Here is a 13,012-nt window from a genome sequence, read left to right as displayed (position 1 = left end):
TTTCTCCAGCGTGTCCTGGGTCGTCCTCGGGGTCTCTTTCCGGAGGGACGTGCCCAGAACACCTCACCAGGGAGGCATCCGGATCAGATGCCCCAGCCACCTCATCTGGCTCCTCTCAATGCGGAGGAGCAGCGGCTCCACACTGAGCCCCTCCCAGATGACCGAGGTGTTCCCAAGCTAGCCAAGTGACATAGTTTCTCCAGCGTGTCCTGGGTCGTCCTCGGGGTCTCTTTCCGGAGGGACGTGCCCAGAACACCTCACCAGGGAGGCGTCCGGATCAGATGCCCCAGCCACCTCATCTGGCTCCTCTCAATGCGGAGGAAAAGCGGCTAGACACTGAGCCCCTCCCTGATGACCGAGGTGTTCCCAAGCTAGCCAAGTGACATAGTTTCTCCAGCGTGTCCTGGGTCGTCCTCGGGGTCTCTTTCCGGAGGGACGTGCCCAGAACACCTCACCAGGGAGGCGTCCGGATCAGATGCCCCAGCCACCTCATCTGGCTCCTCTCAATGCGGAGGAAAAGCGGCTAGACACTGAGCCCCTCCTGATGACCGAGGTGTTCCCAGCTAGCCAAGTGACATAGTTTCTCCAGCGTGTCCTGGGTCGTCCTCGGGGTCTCTTTCCGGAGGGACGTGCCCAGAACACCTCACCAGGGAGGCATCCGGATCAGATGCCCCAGCCACCTCATCTGGCTCCTCTCAATGCGGAGGAGCAGCGGCTCCACACTGAGCCCCTCCCAGATGACCGAGGTGTTCCCAAGCTAGCCAAGTGACATAGTTTCTCCAGCGTGTCCTGGGTCGTCCTCGGGGTCTCTTTCCGGAGGGACGTGCCCAGAACACCTCACCAGGGAGGCGTCCGGATCAGATGCCCCAGCCACCTCATCTGGCTCCTCTCAATGCGGAGGAAAAGCGGCTCGACACTGAGCCCCTCCCTGATGACCGAGGTGTTCCCAAGCTAGCCAAGTGACATAGTTTCTCCAGCGTGTCCTGGGTCGTCCTCGGGGTCTCTTTCCGGAGGGACGTGCCCAGAACACCTCACCAGGGAGGCATCCGGATCAGATGCCCCAGCCACCTCATCTGGCTCCTCTCAATGCGGAGGAGCAGCGGCTCCACACTGAGCCCCTCCCAGATGACCGAGCTTCTCACCCTATCTCTGAATGTTTGAGTCGTCCTAACATTTGACAGTGGGCAAGTTCTGTGAATCCTGTTCACCGCGTGGCTTTTGATGTCTCGTATTCCTGCCGGCAAAATGTCAAATGTGTGTTTGTGTTCTTTCTCGTCAACAGAAGGGGAAAAAGCTGACATCAGCGCCGGCGCCTATTCCGACATCAACATCATTGCCGGTGCTCTGAAGCTGTACTTGCGAGACCTCCCCATCCCCGTCATTACGTTCGACCTCTACCCCAAATTCATCCAGGCAGCAAGTAAGGACTCCTCGCTTCTCCGACCGCCGCCGCCCGCTGCCGGATGCTCATTTGAAATCCATTTCCTGGCGCGCTGCAGAAATTCCAAATGCTGAATGCAGGCTGGAGGCCATCCACGAGGGTTTGCTGCTACTTCCTCCGGCTCACTATGAGACCTTACGCTACCTGATGGCTCACCTCAAGAGGTGGGCTACAAACGACACAAACACAAAAAAAGAACTAATTGTACTGCAGTGGAACCTCTAAAGTACAAAAATGGCACTAAACATAACACATCACTAAACCTCCAAAAAGGGATGCTATGCAGTTTTCAAACTGCTATTAAGATTTTAATGTAGTCTCAGTTTTAGTCCCCTCCAGGCGGGCCAGTCTAGTACTTGCACTCTTTTACTACAGAGCCATGTTGTTGTAACACGTGCAGAATCTGGCTTGGCATTGTCTTGCTGGAATAAGTCGGGATGTCCCTGAAAAAGACCTTGCTTGGATGGCGGCATATGTTGCTCCAAAACCTGTATGTAGCTTTCACCATTAATGGTTACTCTGCAAGTTACCTCTACCGTGGGCACTAACATACCCGCATACCATCACAGATGCTGGCTTTTGAAATCTGGGTCCATAACAGTTCAGATGGTTCTTTTTCTCTTTGGCCTGGAGGACCACTATTTCCAAAAACAATTTGAAATGTGGACTCGTCAGACCAGAGCTCACTTTTCCACTTTGCGTCAGTCCATCTCAGATGACCTCGGGCCCAGAGAAACTGTCTGCTTCTCTGTGTGTTGTTGTTTTTTGGTTTTTGCTTTCCATAGTAGAGTTTTAACTTCCATTGTAACCAACCTACCAACTGCGTTAACTGCCAATGGTTTTCTCAAGTCTTCTTTGTGATACTCAGTCATGCTGTTTTTTAACGGAGGGATTGGAGGTCACAGGCATACTGGTTTTCGCTCTTGCCACTTCAATCCAGATTCTCTGAATCGTTTAATGATGCATTCCTCTTCTTCTGACCCACGTTTTGCATTCCATACATTTGTCTTTAATCCGGCGATTCTTTTGCGTCCCACTGGCGGCACCGCACTTTTGACAATCACCGCCCCAGGTCCTCGCCAAGAGCTTCAGCGCCTTTCCCTCCGCCCCCTTTCAGGGTCACGACGTTCGAGAAGGACAACCTGATGAGTTCGGAGAACCTGGGCATCGTCTTCGGCCCGACGCTGATGCAGCCCCCCGAGCAGAACGCCCTGACCACGCTCAACGACATGAGGCAGCAGAAGCTTGTGGTGCAGCTCATGATCGACCACGAAGATGTCTTATTCTAGCCGCCCCGCCGCCGCCGACCATAGACGCTTATTTATTCTGTCTACCGGGAAATCCAAGCCACCTCGAGGAGAGTCGTTTATGATCGCAGCTTTTCTTTTTCCACGCATGACCGTTTTGGGTGTTGACATTGTCTTGTTTGTGCCTGGTTACGGAGCGCGAGACTCCGCCAAGACGCAGGATCCGAGATGTTTACAACCTCCGGTGCCGCCGCCGCCTTCCCCGGGTACGCCGCGTGCCAGTCCGTCGACGTCTGCGTCGCGGGTGAACTTTTCCTACGTGCGCGCGGTCCGGGGATGCTTTGCGGGAACGTTGGCTGACTTTTATGGAAACAATTATCCAGTACATCCTTCTCAATTTTGGGTCAAGAGAAGATCTTTCGACGCTGAATATTTTATTGTGTACAAAAAAAAAAAAAAAAAAGATGAGACACTTGCTCAATCCATGAAGCACTTTTTTGCAAACGTGTGTACAGATTTGATTTGTAAAGATGTTTATTTTTGTCTTTTTACTCTGAATCTTGTTTTATTGTCACAGTAATATATATATATATATATATATACTGTATACATAAATATGCAGTTGGGAATGATGCATGTTGAATTGGTGTCTGGATACAAGAGTTAAGAAAAATAAAGTGTTGGATTACACTTTTTTGCTTTTTTTTTTAAATCAATATATAAATGGGGGCGGCACGGTGGCGCAAGTTGGTAAAGCGTTGGCCTCACAGTTCTGAGTTTCCGGGTTCAATCCCGGCCCCGCCTGTGTGGAGTTTGCATGTTCTCCCCGTGCCTGCCGTGGGTTTTCTCCGGGCACTCCGGTTTCCTCCCACATCCCAAAATCATGCATTAATTAGTTGGACATTCTAAATTGCCTCAAGGTGTAATTTTGAGTGCTCTGCGATTGGCTGAAAACCAGTTCAGGATGTACCCCGCCTCCTGCCCGTTCGCAGCTGCGATAGGCTCCAGCAATCTCGGCGACCCTCATGAGGATAAGCGATAAGAATAAGAAAATGGATGGATGACAATATAAATTCTTCATTGCAGGGGTGCCAAACTCGTTTTTGTCACGGGCCACATTTTACTTAGGGTTTCCCTCAGAGGGCCAACCATACAAATCTTGAACTGTCTCATCATATTTACACGTGAAATTTATGAACTAGTTTTGCAATCAGAAATCTAGGGTAATGGGTTTTCCAACTATTGTTGTTTGGTAACACAAAAATGCTTGTAATAGCTCAACGTTAGCATTTATGACATGGCAATTTGAAATTTTGGGACAGATTTGAACAAAAACGATGGAAGTTGGATACACATGATTTGCTTCTGCGGCCCACATAATATCACGCGGTGTGCCGGATCTGGCCCCGGGGGCCTTGAGTTTGACACCTGTGCTTTATAGAATAACTAACATCGGATCATTTCCTGTTCGAAAGAGATCATGCAAATGCTTTTATAGCTGGTCTATCTCTGATTCAATCTCGTTTTTTTTTTGCCAGGAAACGTTCACAAATTCCTCAAGGTGCGGCCCACGGGGACTGAATCAGGCCCAGATACCGCAAAAGGTGGTTTTTTTTTTTTTTTCTGTGTGGGGACATGTTTCACCGCTAAGTGGATTTTTTAAGTGTGTCTCCGCCTGCGCTTGTTCCTTCATTCAAATCCAGAATGTAGCTAGTCCCTGTATGCAAATACTGCGGCTGATCTCGATTTGGGTGCTTTCAAAATTCCTCGCAATCGCTGGAGTAAATTGCTCAGCACGACTTCGCGATTAATGAACTCATAAAGTCACTTTCGACCATTAACTCGCTTCTTTTTTCCATGAAGGTTCTGGTTTACTGCGCTCGTTTGTAGGAGTCCAGCCCCAAGCGTCATTAAAGTGAGCCTTAAAAACGTTTACTGCAAATTAATAATCGTTCATACTTTGCAGGATGAATCTGGGTTTGATTATGGTAGCCTTTGCAAACATTTTGAGGAAATAATGGGGAGGAATTACAAGCGGGCAGCTTGTCAGGTGCAAGTGCGCCCTCTAGTGAAGAAGAGCCAGAATTTCCATCACAAAAAAAATGCAAACCCAAATTTCATGTTCGACCACATTTTTGTATAGCTAAATACTTTATTTCCTGAAAAAAATTACAGTAATATTCCATTTTAAATATATCTGTAGTGACACTTTCAGTGCATGATGAATGAGCACATGAATCCAGTCCACAAAAATCAAGTTCAGAGGTAAAAAAAAAAAAAAAAAATTGAAAATATGTGTTCAGCAGGCGAGCGTCGACGAAAATGCGGCCTTCACAGCTCGTCGTGTTGATATGTGAATTCTCTGGCGGAAATGAAACCGTCTTTGTCCTCGTCCTCGTTTTTGAAGATGTCCTCCACCATGGCGTCGTTGTGCGTGTCGTTGGGCGAGTAGCCGTGTTTCTCAAACTCCTTCTGCAGGTACACCTTCACCTGTGAAGCACACAAGTCGCGCCAAATTTGGGCCCGGAGCCGGAAAACTCGCCGGACAAAGATTCTCTTAATTTTCCTTTCACGCTTTTATGTTATTACGATGCGGATCTTTTGGGATGGGGAATTCTGGAATGTTCCGAGGAGTGCCTATAGAAGGACGAGAAGGACCGTCAATGGCTTCTTACCACCGCTGCTTTGGACATGTACACAAGAACACGCCACACTGCCTTCTGCCTTTCGTCTTTGGACATTTCTAGAACTTTTGTCGACTTGGACTATTCGCTGGAAAGAACATTGGCTGCAAATTCCTTGTGTGTTGTTACATAGTTGCCCACTGAAGCCGATTCTGGTATTCTCATAATTTTACAAATTCATTTGAATCTTAGGCTCCAGCATTCCCCGCGATCCCAGTGAGGATAAGCAGTGACGAAAATAGATGGATGGATGAACGAAAAAGAGTTGTTTCCATCCTCCCTCTATCCAAACCACCTGCCATGCATTATAAACCGTGGTGGTAGGTTGCATTCAATTAGCTCACCACGTTTGTTTTACTGCAGGCGTGTAGTTGGGCAACTTTAGCCAATTAAACTTTGTTCTCCTTCTTTTCCTTTCGGTTTGTCCTGTCAGGGGTTGCCACAGCATGTCATCTTTTTCCCATCTGAGCCTATCTCGTCCATCTTCCTATCTAACCCCAACTGTCCTAAAGTCTTCCCTCACAACATCCATCAACCTTCTCTTTGGTCTTCCTCTCGCTCTTTTGCCAGGCAGCTCCATCCTGAGCACCCTTCGACAAACATACTCACTCTCTCGCCTCTGAACATGTCCAAACCATCCAAGTCTGCCCTCTCTGACCTTGTCTCCAAAACATCCAACTTTGGCCGTCCTTCTAAGGAGCTCATTTCTAATCCTATCCGACCTGCTCACTCCGAGCGACAACCTCAACATCTTCATTTCTGCCACCTCCAGTTCTCCTCTTCAGTGCCACCATCTCTAATCCGTACATCATCACTGTTTTGTAAACTTTGCCCTCCATCCTCGCGGAGACTCTTCTGTCACATAGAACACCAAACACCTTCCGCCAGCTGTTCCAACCTGCTTGGACCCGTTTCTTCACTTCCTCACCACACTCACCATTGCTCTGTATTGTTGACCCCAAGTATTTGAAGTCGTCCACCTTCGCCATCGCTTCCCCCTCCACCTTTCTCATTCACGCACATATATTCTGTTTTACTTCGGCTAATCTTCATTCCTCTCCTTTCCAGTACGTGCCTCCACCTTTCTAATTGTGTTGTGTGTAATTTTTCTAATTACAAATACATTTGAGTAATATTGCATTTCCCTCACAATCATTCACACGACCATGAGAGATGTGGTTTATCCTCCGAACATAAAATGGATCGCCTCATGCGGGGGGACTTTAAGCAAGTGCAGCAGAATGCAAACACGCCACACCTCCTCTTTGGAGAGCTTCCAGTCATCGTTGAGGTCCATCTCTCGGAAGGAATCGTGCGACCTCGGACCGTTGCGGATGTCCATGAGCTCAACGTCGAACACCAGGGTGCTGCCCGGTGGGATCTTGCCTGCAAACAAAGCGCGTTTGACGGCGTAGGTTCCCTTATTTTCGTTTGACTGCTTCGAACGTACCTTTCCCTTCTTTCCCGTAGGCCAGAGACGGCGGGACGGTCAGTTTCCGCCGCTCTCCAGTGCACATGTTCTGCAGACCCTTGTCCCAGCCCAGGATCACCTCTTTGGTTCCGAGGGTGAACCACACGGGATTTTTATCACCCTCGAGTCGGCTGCAAATATCCAATCGTGTCATTGTGGGACACAAATGCGCATTAGAGCTCCGCTGTATGCGGAATTAATGTGGATAGATGAGATTGACAGTCACGTGACAACAGTACGTTAAAGGCACATTAAAGTGCATGATGGAGTTCATCTGACATCAATTCAAGACATTACCTTGAGTGGAACATGGTGCCATTGCTCTGCAAGTATCCATCGTAATGGACAAGAAGCATGTCTCCATATTTCGTCTTGCGGGTACACATGAGAGTTTTATGCATAACTTCAATTTTCACTTCAGGGTCGGGGAGTTTGCCTCCATGGGCAAGCATGACCAGAAACGAGCAAATGGAAAACAATATCATTGTGTGGAAATAAACTTACAAAGCGTACTCACGGAGTTTGCAAATCCGTTCCTTAAATCATATTCATAAATTATTTACTATAACTGTTTTAGGTTAACTACGTGGCACCCAAACTTCGTGAAAAAGCCACTGTTCGGAATTTCGCCCTCCTCCGATTCTTATTGGATCATTCGCTAAAGCCCCGCCCCGTATCTCAACTCTGTGTTTCGATTGGTTTTCGGTTACGTCAATCATTTAAATCCGTACCCGCCCCCTACGCAAATCCTCTGAAGAGAACGCAGAGAGGCCGCGTATGAAGCGTATTCTAGAAAAGAAATTACGCACTTTTGACGACGTAGACGCGATGTGCTCTATGCTTGTTGTGGATTTTTTTTCTCCGCAAATCTCACTCGGGGGGCAAATGCGGCGGTGGCAGTCAGCTGTGCTCCCAATCTTATCATGACAAATGAGTAATGAATGGTAACAAACGCTTCGACGATGGAGGGAATGCTGTACAAGTGGACCAATTACATAAGCGGTACGTCCTCTTTCGCCGTGTTTTGTTGTTAGTCGTGATGGAAGCTAAGCTAGCTGAACGTGACAACGTCAGCGCCGAGTTTTGGGGAAAACACTCAAGAGGTAGCCGGCAAGCTAACGTCAGCTAACCGCCTCGAAACTTGTGTGCCACACAATTTAACAGCAATTTGTGTTTAAAAGAATTAAAAAAAAATTTAAAAATGCAATGACATGGCATGTGACACGTGTAGGGATTATGTTAGTGCCCAAAGTAGAAAAGATATAAAAGGGAACAAGAGGAGGTGTCTCTTTAAACTTTCCATTAAAGCAGGGGTGTCAAACTGAAATTCACAGAGGGCCAAAATTTTAAATTGAACAAAGGTTGAACAAATGAACCTTTTAATATGGAACCAAACAAGTGTGTAATACTAACAGCTCTAATATTCATTTTAAATTGCCTCGCGGCCCAGAGTTTGACACATGTGAATTGAAGCAAGGGCGACCTGGTGTTGAAAATGAAGTCATTTTATTAATATAAATGTACACGCATTCTTCCAGGGTGGCAACCCCGCTGGTTTGTGCTGGACGGCGGAACTTTGTCGTATTATGACTCTCAAGAGGATGCCTGGAAAGGCTGCAAAGGGAGCATTAAAATCTCCGTTTGTGAAATTCAAGGTTTGTGCGTCGCACTTTTGCCATTAGTGAGCATGAGGAGAAAAAAAAAAAAAAAAGCTAACAATGTGTGAAATCTGAACCCCTCTTTTTAACATGTCATTGAAAAGCTAAAATATATATATAATTTTTTTTTTAGACCAGCTAAATGAAAATTGCTCATTCGTCCCACAATGGATAGGTTTCCAATGACGTCGCCACAGTCCTTAGACCAATCGGATAAATTAACAATAGAAAAAAACTTCACCTGTCACCTGTGTTCTCTGACCTCCACGACACACAAGATGGCGTAATTGGAAACCTATCCACACACTGAGCTCTTCACTTATTTCACTGCGCTAGCCTCACTATTATTCAATAATATTATTGTCCAATATCGATCTGTTCCATCCGCTTTTTGTTTGTCAGTCCATCCGTCCGACTCCACTCGTCTTGACCTGACCATACCCGGAGAGCAGTACTTCTACCTGAGAGCCATCAACGCAGCGGAAAGGCAAAAATGGCTGGTGGCTCTGGGAAGCGCAAAAGCTTGCCTGACAGACAACCGGACAAAAAGAGAAAAGGGTAAACGCGCCGTCGCAATGCGGGAAGTCAGCCGAACTTGATCGGTTGAACGCAGCCACTGGTAAATATGTGTTCGTATCTCTTTCCAGAGCTCCAGGAGAACACGGAAGCGCTGAAGACAAAGATGTCGGAGCTCAGGTTGTACTGCGACCTTCTGCTCCAACAAGTGAACAAAATCAAGGACGGCCACGACGACGACGACGAGTTCGGTGTCGCTGCAGCGGTAAACATGGCGGAGTGGATTCATTCTTGAAATGTAGACAAAAGTGTCACCGGTGTGGGAGGAAGTCGCAATCATTAACGTGAAGCTTATGTTTGGGTGACCTCTCGTGAGCTGAACTGTGAAATTTACCTGTAGCGACTGATGAAGTTGGATGTCGTCGTCATCCGCGCCATTATCCTCTGATGTAAATATAATAATCTTTGACACGAGATATATATATATATAATGTTTGTTTCGTGAAGTGGCCTCCGCACTGCGTAGGAGTCCGTCTTTTGCCCGAAGCTAGCTGGGATAGGCTTCAGCTTTCCTGCAAGCCTTGTGAGGATAAGCGGTTTGGATATGACGTGACCTTGCTCTTTTTTTGATGTCACACAAAAGGCATTTGAACAGGGGTGTGTAGACATTTAAGATCCGCTCTACTTCAAGTCAGTCAAGTCGAGTCCTGTAATAACTTAGCGGCACGGTGGGTCAGCTGGAAAGCGTTGGTTTCGCAGTTCTGAGGTCCCGAGTTCAATCCCCGACCCGCCTGTGTGGAGTTTGCGTGGGTTTTCTCCGGGTACTCCGGTTTCCTCCCACATCCCAAGCAACATTAATTGGACACTCAAAATTGCCCATAGATGTGATTCTGAGTGCGACGGTTTTTCTCTTATTGCCTGGCGACCAGTTCAGGGTGTACGACGCCTCCTGCCTGTTGACAGCTGGGATAGGCTCCAGCACTTCCCACGAACCATATGAGGATAAGCGGCTAAGAAGACTGATGGATGAACTACATATCTTTCTTCACTTTTTGTTCATTCATCTCAATCAGAGGTGTCAAACTCAAGGCCTGGGGGCCAGATGTGGCCCGCAAAGGCAAACCATGGACACTGTAAATTGCCCATAGGTGTGATTGTGAGTGCGACGGTTTGTCTCTCTGTGCCCTGCAATTGGCTGGCGTCCAGTTCAGGGTGTACCCCGCCTCCTGCCCGTTGACAGCTGGGATAGGACATTGTAGCTAGGCAAATCCCAAGTCTTGAAGTGAAGTCACGCGTGCACCTGGGGTCCTTCACTTTTGGCGTCAACAGTTTTTTTTTTTTTTTTTTATGTGTGGGTCTTGGTTCCCTCTTCAGAGCGGAATGGACGCCGGCAACCTGGTGAAGTCGACGTGCACCACCTTCCTCAAGACGTTGGAGGAGTGCATGCAGATCGCCAATCGTACCTTTGCGCCAGACGCCTCCAAGCCGAGCCCGCCGGCGTCGCCCCCCGTCGCCGCCGTCAAACCTCAGAAGGTGCGTTTTTGTTTTGCCGCCCGCTCCGGTCGCGCGCCGCGGTTGACGCCCCTCACGTCTGTTACAGATCAAAGCTGTCAATCAGTTAAGGCAGCGCCTCGGCGAGAAGTAAGTACCGCTCAGCGTCACGTCACCTTTCAAGAAAATGACGAAAATGTTGACACTATTACATAAACACGCGGCGCAGAGCTTTGTCGGAAGCAGACGGGACGGCGCACGACGCCCGCAGCCTCGACTCCGGCGCAGGAGCGCGCGATGAACCGCACGGACCAGAACCTTTCCCGACAGGTGAGTCCAGTTCTTCAAGGGCTCGCTTTAATGTTGTCATATGAAATTGAGGGATGACCTCGCAGCTCATATGTGACAAAATGACAAAAGCGATCAGCTATTTTCTCAAATCATTTTTCTAATCAGGGTTGTGGGTGAGAAGAAGGCTAACCAAGTTCTCTGGACTTGGGGGTTCCAACCAGAACCGCAAGCCATTTTCAAAACTTCCAATAATCAATAATTCAACAATCAATAATAATAATTACCTCAATAATCAAAGAACAATATTAATCAATCAATTTAAATACATTTCCACTAAATTAAGTTTTGCCAAATTATGATTGTCTCAGTCTGTAATATCGTCAGGTTATCCGCGAGCCTAACACGTTTCCGCGTGTGCCCCGCAGACGTCCACACGGCCAACGGCGACAACTCCGCGCAGGAGGAGAAAGTCGATCCCCTTCCTCCCGCGACCCAGAACGCGTCTCAGGCCGAAGGTTCTGCAGCGGCCGACGTAGACGAGGAGCGAAAGGAGAGCCCAGGAACGGCGGCGGTGGAGGCGGAGGCGGAGGAGGAGACCGGCGGCGGCGGCGGCGAGGAGCCTCGACACGAAGCGTCCGCGGACGGAGAAGACGCCGACTGTGAAGAAGACATTTTCAAGGACTCCGCGGAGCCAGTGGAGACTTTTTTCAGCACAATGAGTCACAGGTATGAGCCGCTGTCAAGTTCACATGCATTTCACTGACTTGGCACAGAAGAGATTGAAGTGTTTTGCACGAGTGTGCCATCACATATGAATCTGTCTTTGGAGTCTTTTTCTCTCTGTGACGCTGTTATTGACCAAAGTGTGTCCAGTAATTCTTCACCGTATCACTGCATACTTCTGGAGTCAGTGCATGATGGATTTTCCTCATTGATCGCTTTACTGACCTGCGCATCTTTGGTACAGGTTACTTTCTCGGGCCATTTGGTTTTAACACAGCAGCTGTAACTCACATGGGATCAGCTGGGCTCAGAAAAAGAAACGTTAGCAAGTCATCTCAAATCATGCATTGGGTAGGTCTTCATATTGCTTGAAGATACAAACAACATGACCGGAATTCCACCGTGAAACACACAAGCCGCAGTCGCCGCATGAAATAAATTCACAAATAGCCCAACGTCTCGCAAATGAACACGCTCATAGCAATGTGGACAGGGAGGAACCAGTAAAGAGCAACGTTTAACTTGAGTCACAACTATAGTTAACTATATACGTGTGTGTATATATATATGGCGGCCCTACTACCCATGAGGCTTTGCGGTGACTCCATCAGCAGGAAGTCAGTTTGAATTCTCATGATAGGAAATAGCACATGTTCACATGACGTCGTCCTGGAGACCTCAAGTGGACAAATAGAGTACTGCAGCGCTGGTGAGTATCATGTATTTGGAGCACATTATTTGTGAAACTTCTGAACTGATATACTGTAGATAATAATTGGTCGCCGAGGTTATGTCTATCACAAGGGTCTTCTGGAACGTAACCCACGCAACGTACGAGGAATTAACTGTAAGACGCTAGTTGACGTGAAAAGGTAGAGAGCGGCATGCGCCACGAATGTTGTCAACAAAGCCGTGTGCCATCTCCCGGCCCGGTCCAGTTTTTCACGCCGGTGGCTCTGTGTATTGTTCCGCTGCTCCCTTTTTTTGCTCCAATAAAGTCGATCTTGTGTTTTAATCTTGTCCCGTCTGAATGCGTTTCCCTCTTCCCTGTTTTCTAGATTTAGCGATTTAAAGCTGGATGACGACAACGGCATCCCCACGCGAGAGTTTTTGGACTCGTGCTACGCGATCGTGCCCGTGTTAGGTAGTCCGCACGTCTGCTCCTCATCTCGTCGCTTTTCTGTCCTTCACGCTCTCCAAATGCTTTCTCTCTGACCTTTCACACGATTCACCTGTTTTTCATCTTTTTAAAAATTGATTTAATAATCAAATATAAACAAATCAAAACAATGCGAAGTCATTTGAACACATTTTCAATGCAACTCTTGGATTGGCTGTCAGAATTTGAGTGTAACGACCCATTTTAGATTCATGAGATTTTATTTTATTTTTTTTCCCATTTATTATCTTTCCTAAACACGACGCTCAAGTGCTCAATAAAAATGCCGATACGGATTAATCTCAATAAATGTGCTGTCAAATATTTTAAT

At 47.6% G+C, this 13,012-nt stretch overlaps 3 protein-coding genes across 6 annotated transcripts in view; 2 read left to right on the top strand and 1 right to left on the bottom strand.

Moving 5' to 3' along the window:
- The window catches only part of chn2 (chimerin 2), a 29,902-nt gene extending 26,571 nt beyond the window's left edge, over window positions 1-3,331 (top strand). For both annotated transcript variants that reach the window (XM_061821342.1, XM_061821340.1), the window contains exons 12-14: window positions 1,283-1,420; window positions 1,500-1,605; window positions 2,559-3,331. In XM_061821342.1, the coding sequence (XP_061677326.1) occupies window positions 1,283-1,420; window positions 1,500-1,605; window positions 2,559-2,730 (416 nt within the window). In that variant the 3' untranslated portion in view covers window positions 2,731-3,331. The remainder of the gene's footprint in view (window positions 1-1,282; window positions 1,421-1,499; window positions 1,606-2,558) is intronic.
- A 1,472-nt stretch (window positions 3,332-4,803) lies between these two features.
- On the bottom strand, window positions 4,804-7,473 carry fkbp14 (FKBP prolyl isomerase 14). Of its 3 annotated transcripts, none has more exons than XM_061820070.1 (5): window positions 7,361-7,473; window positions 7,141-7,214; window positions 6,823-6,974; window positions 6,631-6,758; window positions 4,804-5,178 (listed from the first exon to the last, which is right to left on the bottom strand). In XM_061820070.1, the coding sequence occupies exons 2-5, from the start codon at window positions 7,197-7,199 to the stop codon at window positions 5,020-5,022; spliced, it is 498 nt and encodes a 165-aa protein (XP_061676054.1). In that variant the 5' UTR covers window positions 7,200-7,214; window positions 7,361-7,473; the 3' UTR covers window positions 4,804-5,019. The 3 variants fall into 3 exon arrangements, with proteins under 3 accessions (XP_061676054.1, XP_061676053.1, XP_061676052.1); XM_061820069.1 differs by having other exon boundaries at window positions 7,348-7,450; XM_061820068.1 differs by having other exon boundaries at window positions 7,141-7,450.
- A 137-nt stretch (window positions 7,474-7,610) lies between these two features.
- Window positions 7,611-13,012, top strand: part of plekha8 (pleckstrin homology domain containing, family A (phosphoinositide binding specific) member 8) — an 8,464-nt gene continuing 3,062 nt past the window's right edge. The window contains exons 1-9 of the mRNA XM_061821016.1: window positions 7,611-7,845; window positions 8,382-8,498; window positions 8,904-9,059; window positions 9,149-9,282; window positions 10,392-10,550; window positions 10,618-10,658; window positions 10,738-10,838; window positions 11,225-11,525; window positions 12,581-12,666. Of these exons, the coding sequence (XP_061677000.1) occupies window positions 7,785-7,845; window positions 8,382-8,498; window positions 8,904-9,059; window positions 9,149-9,282; window positions 10,392-10,550; window positions 10,618-10,658; window positions 10,738-10,838; window positions 11,225-11,525; window positions 12,581-12,666 (1,156 nt within the window). The 5' untranslated portion in view covers window positions 7,611-7,784. The remainder of the gene's footprint in view (window positions 7,846-8,381; window positions 8,499-8,903; window positions 9,060-9,148; window positions 9,283-10,391; window positions 10,551-10,617; window positions 10,659-10,737; window positions 10,839-11,224; window positions 11,526-12,580; window positions 12,667-13,012) is intronic.

The sequence above is a fragment of the Syngnathoides biaculeatus genome, chromosome 5 (genome assembly GCF_019802595.1).
Source record: "Syngnathoides biaculeatus isolate LvHL_M chromosome 5, ASM1980259v1, whole genome shotgun sequence".
Taxonomy (NCBI): domain Eukaryota; kingdom Metazoa; phylum Chordata; class Actinopteri; order Syngnathiformes; family Syngnathidae; genus Syngnathoides; species Syngnathoides biaculeatus.
The sequence above is the reverse complement of the archived record's forward strand: the minus strand, read 5'-3'. Positions and strand labels throughout refer to the sequence as shown.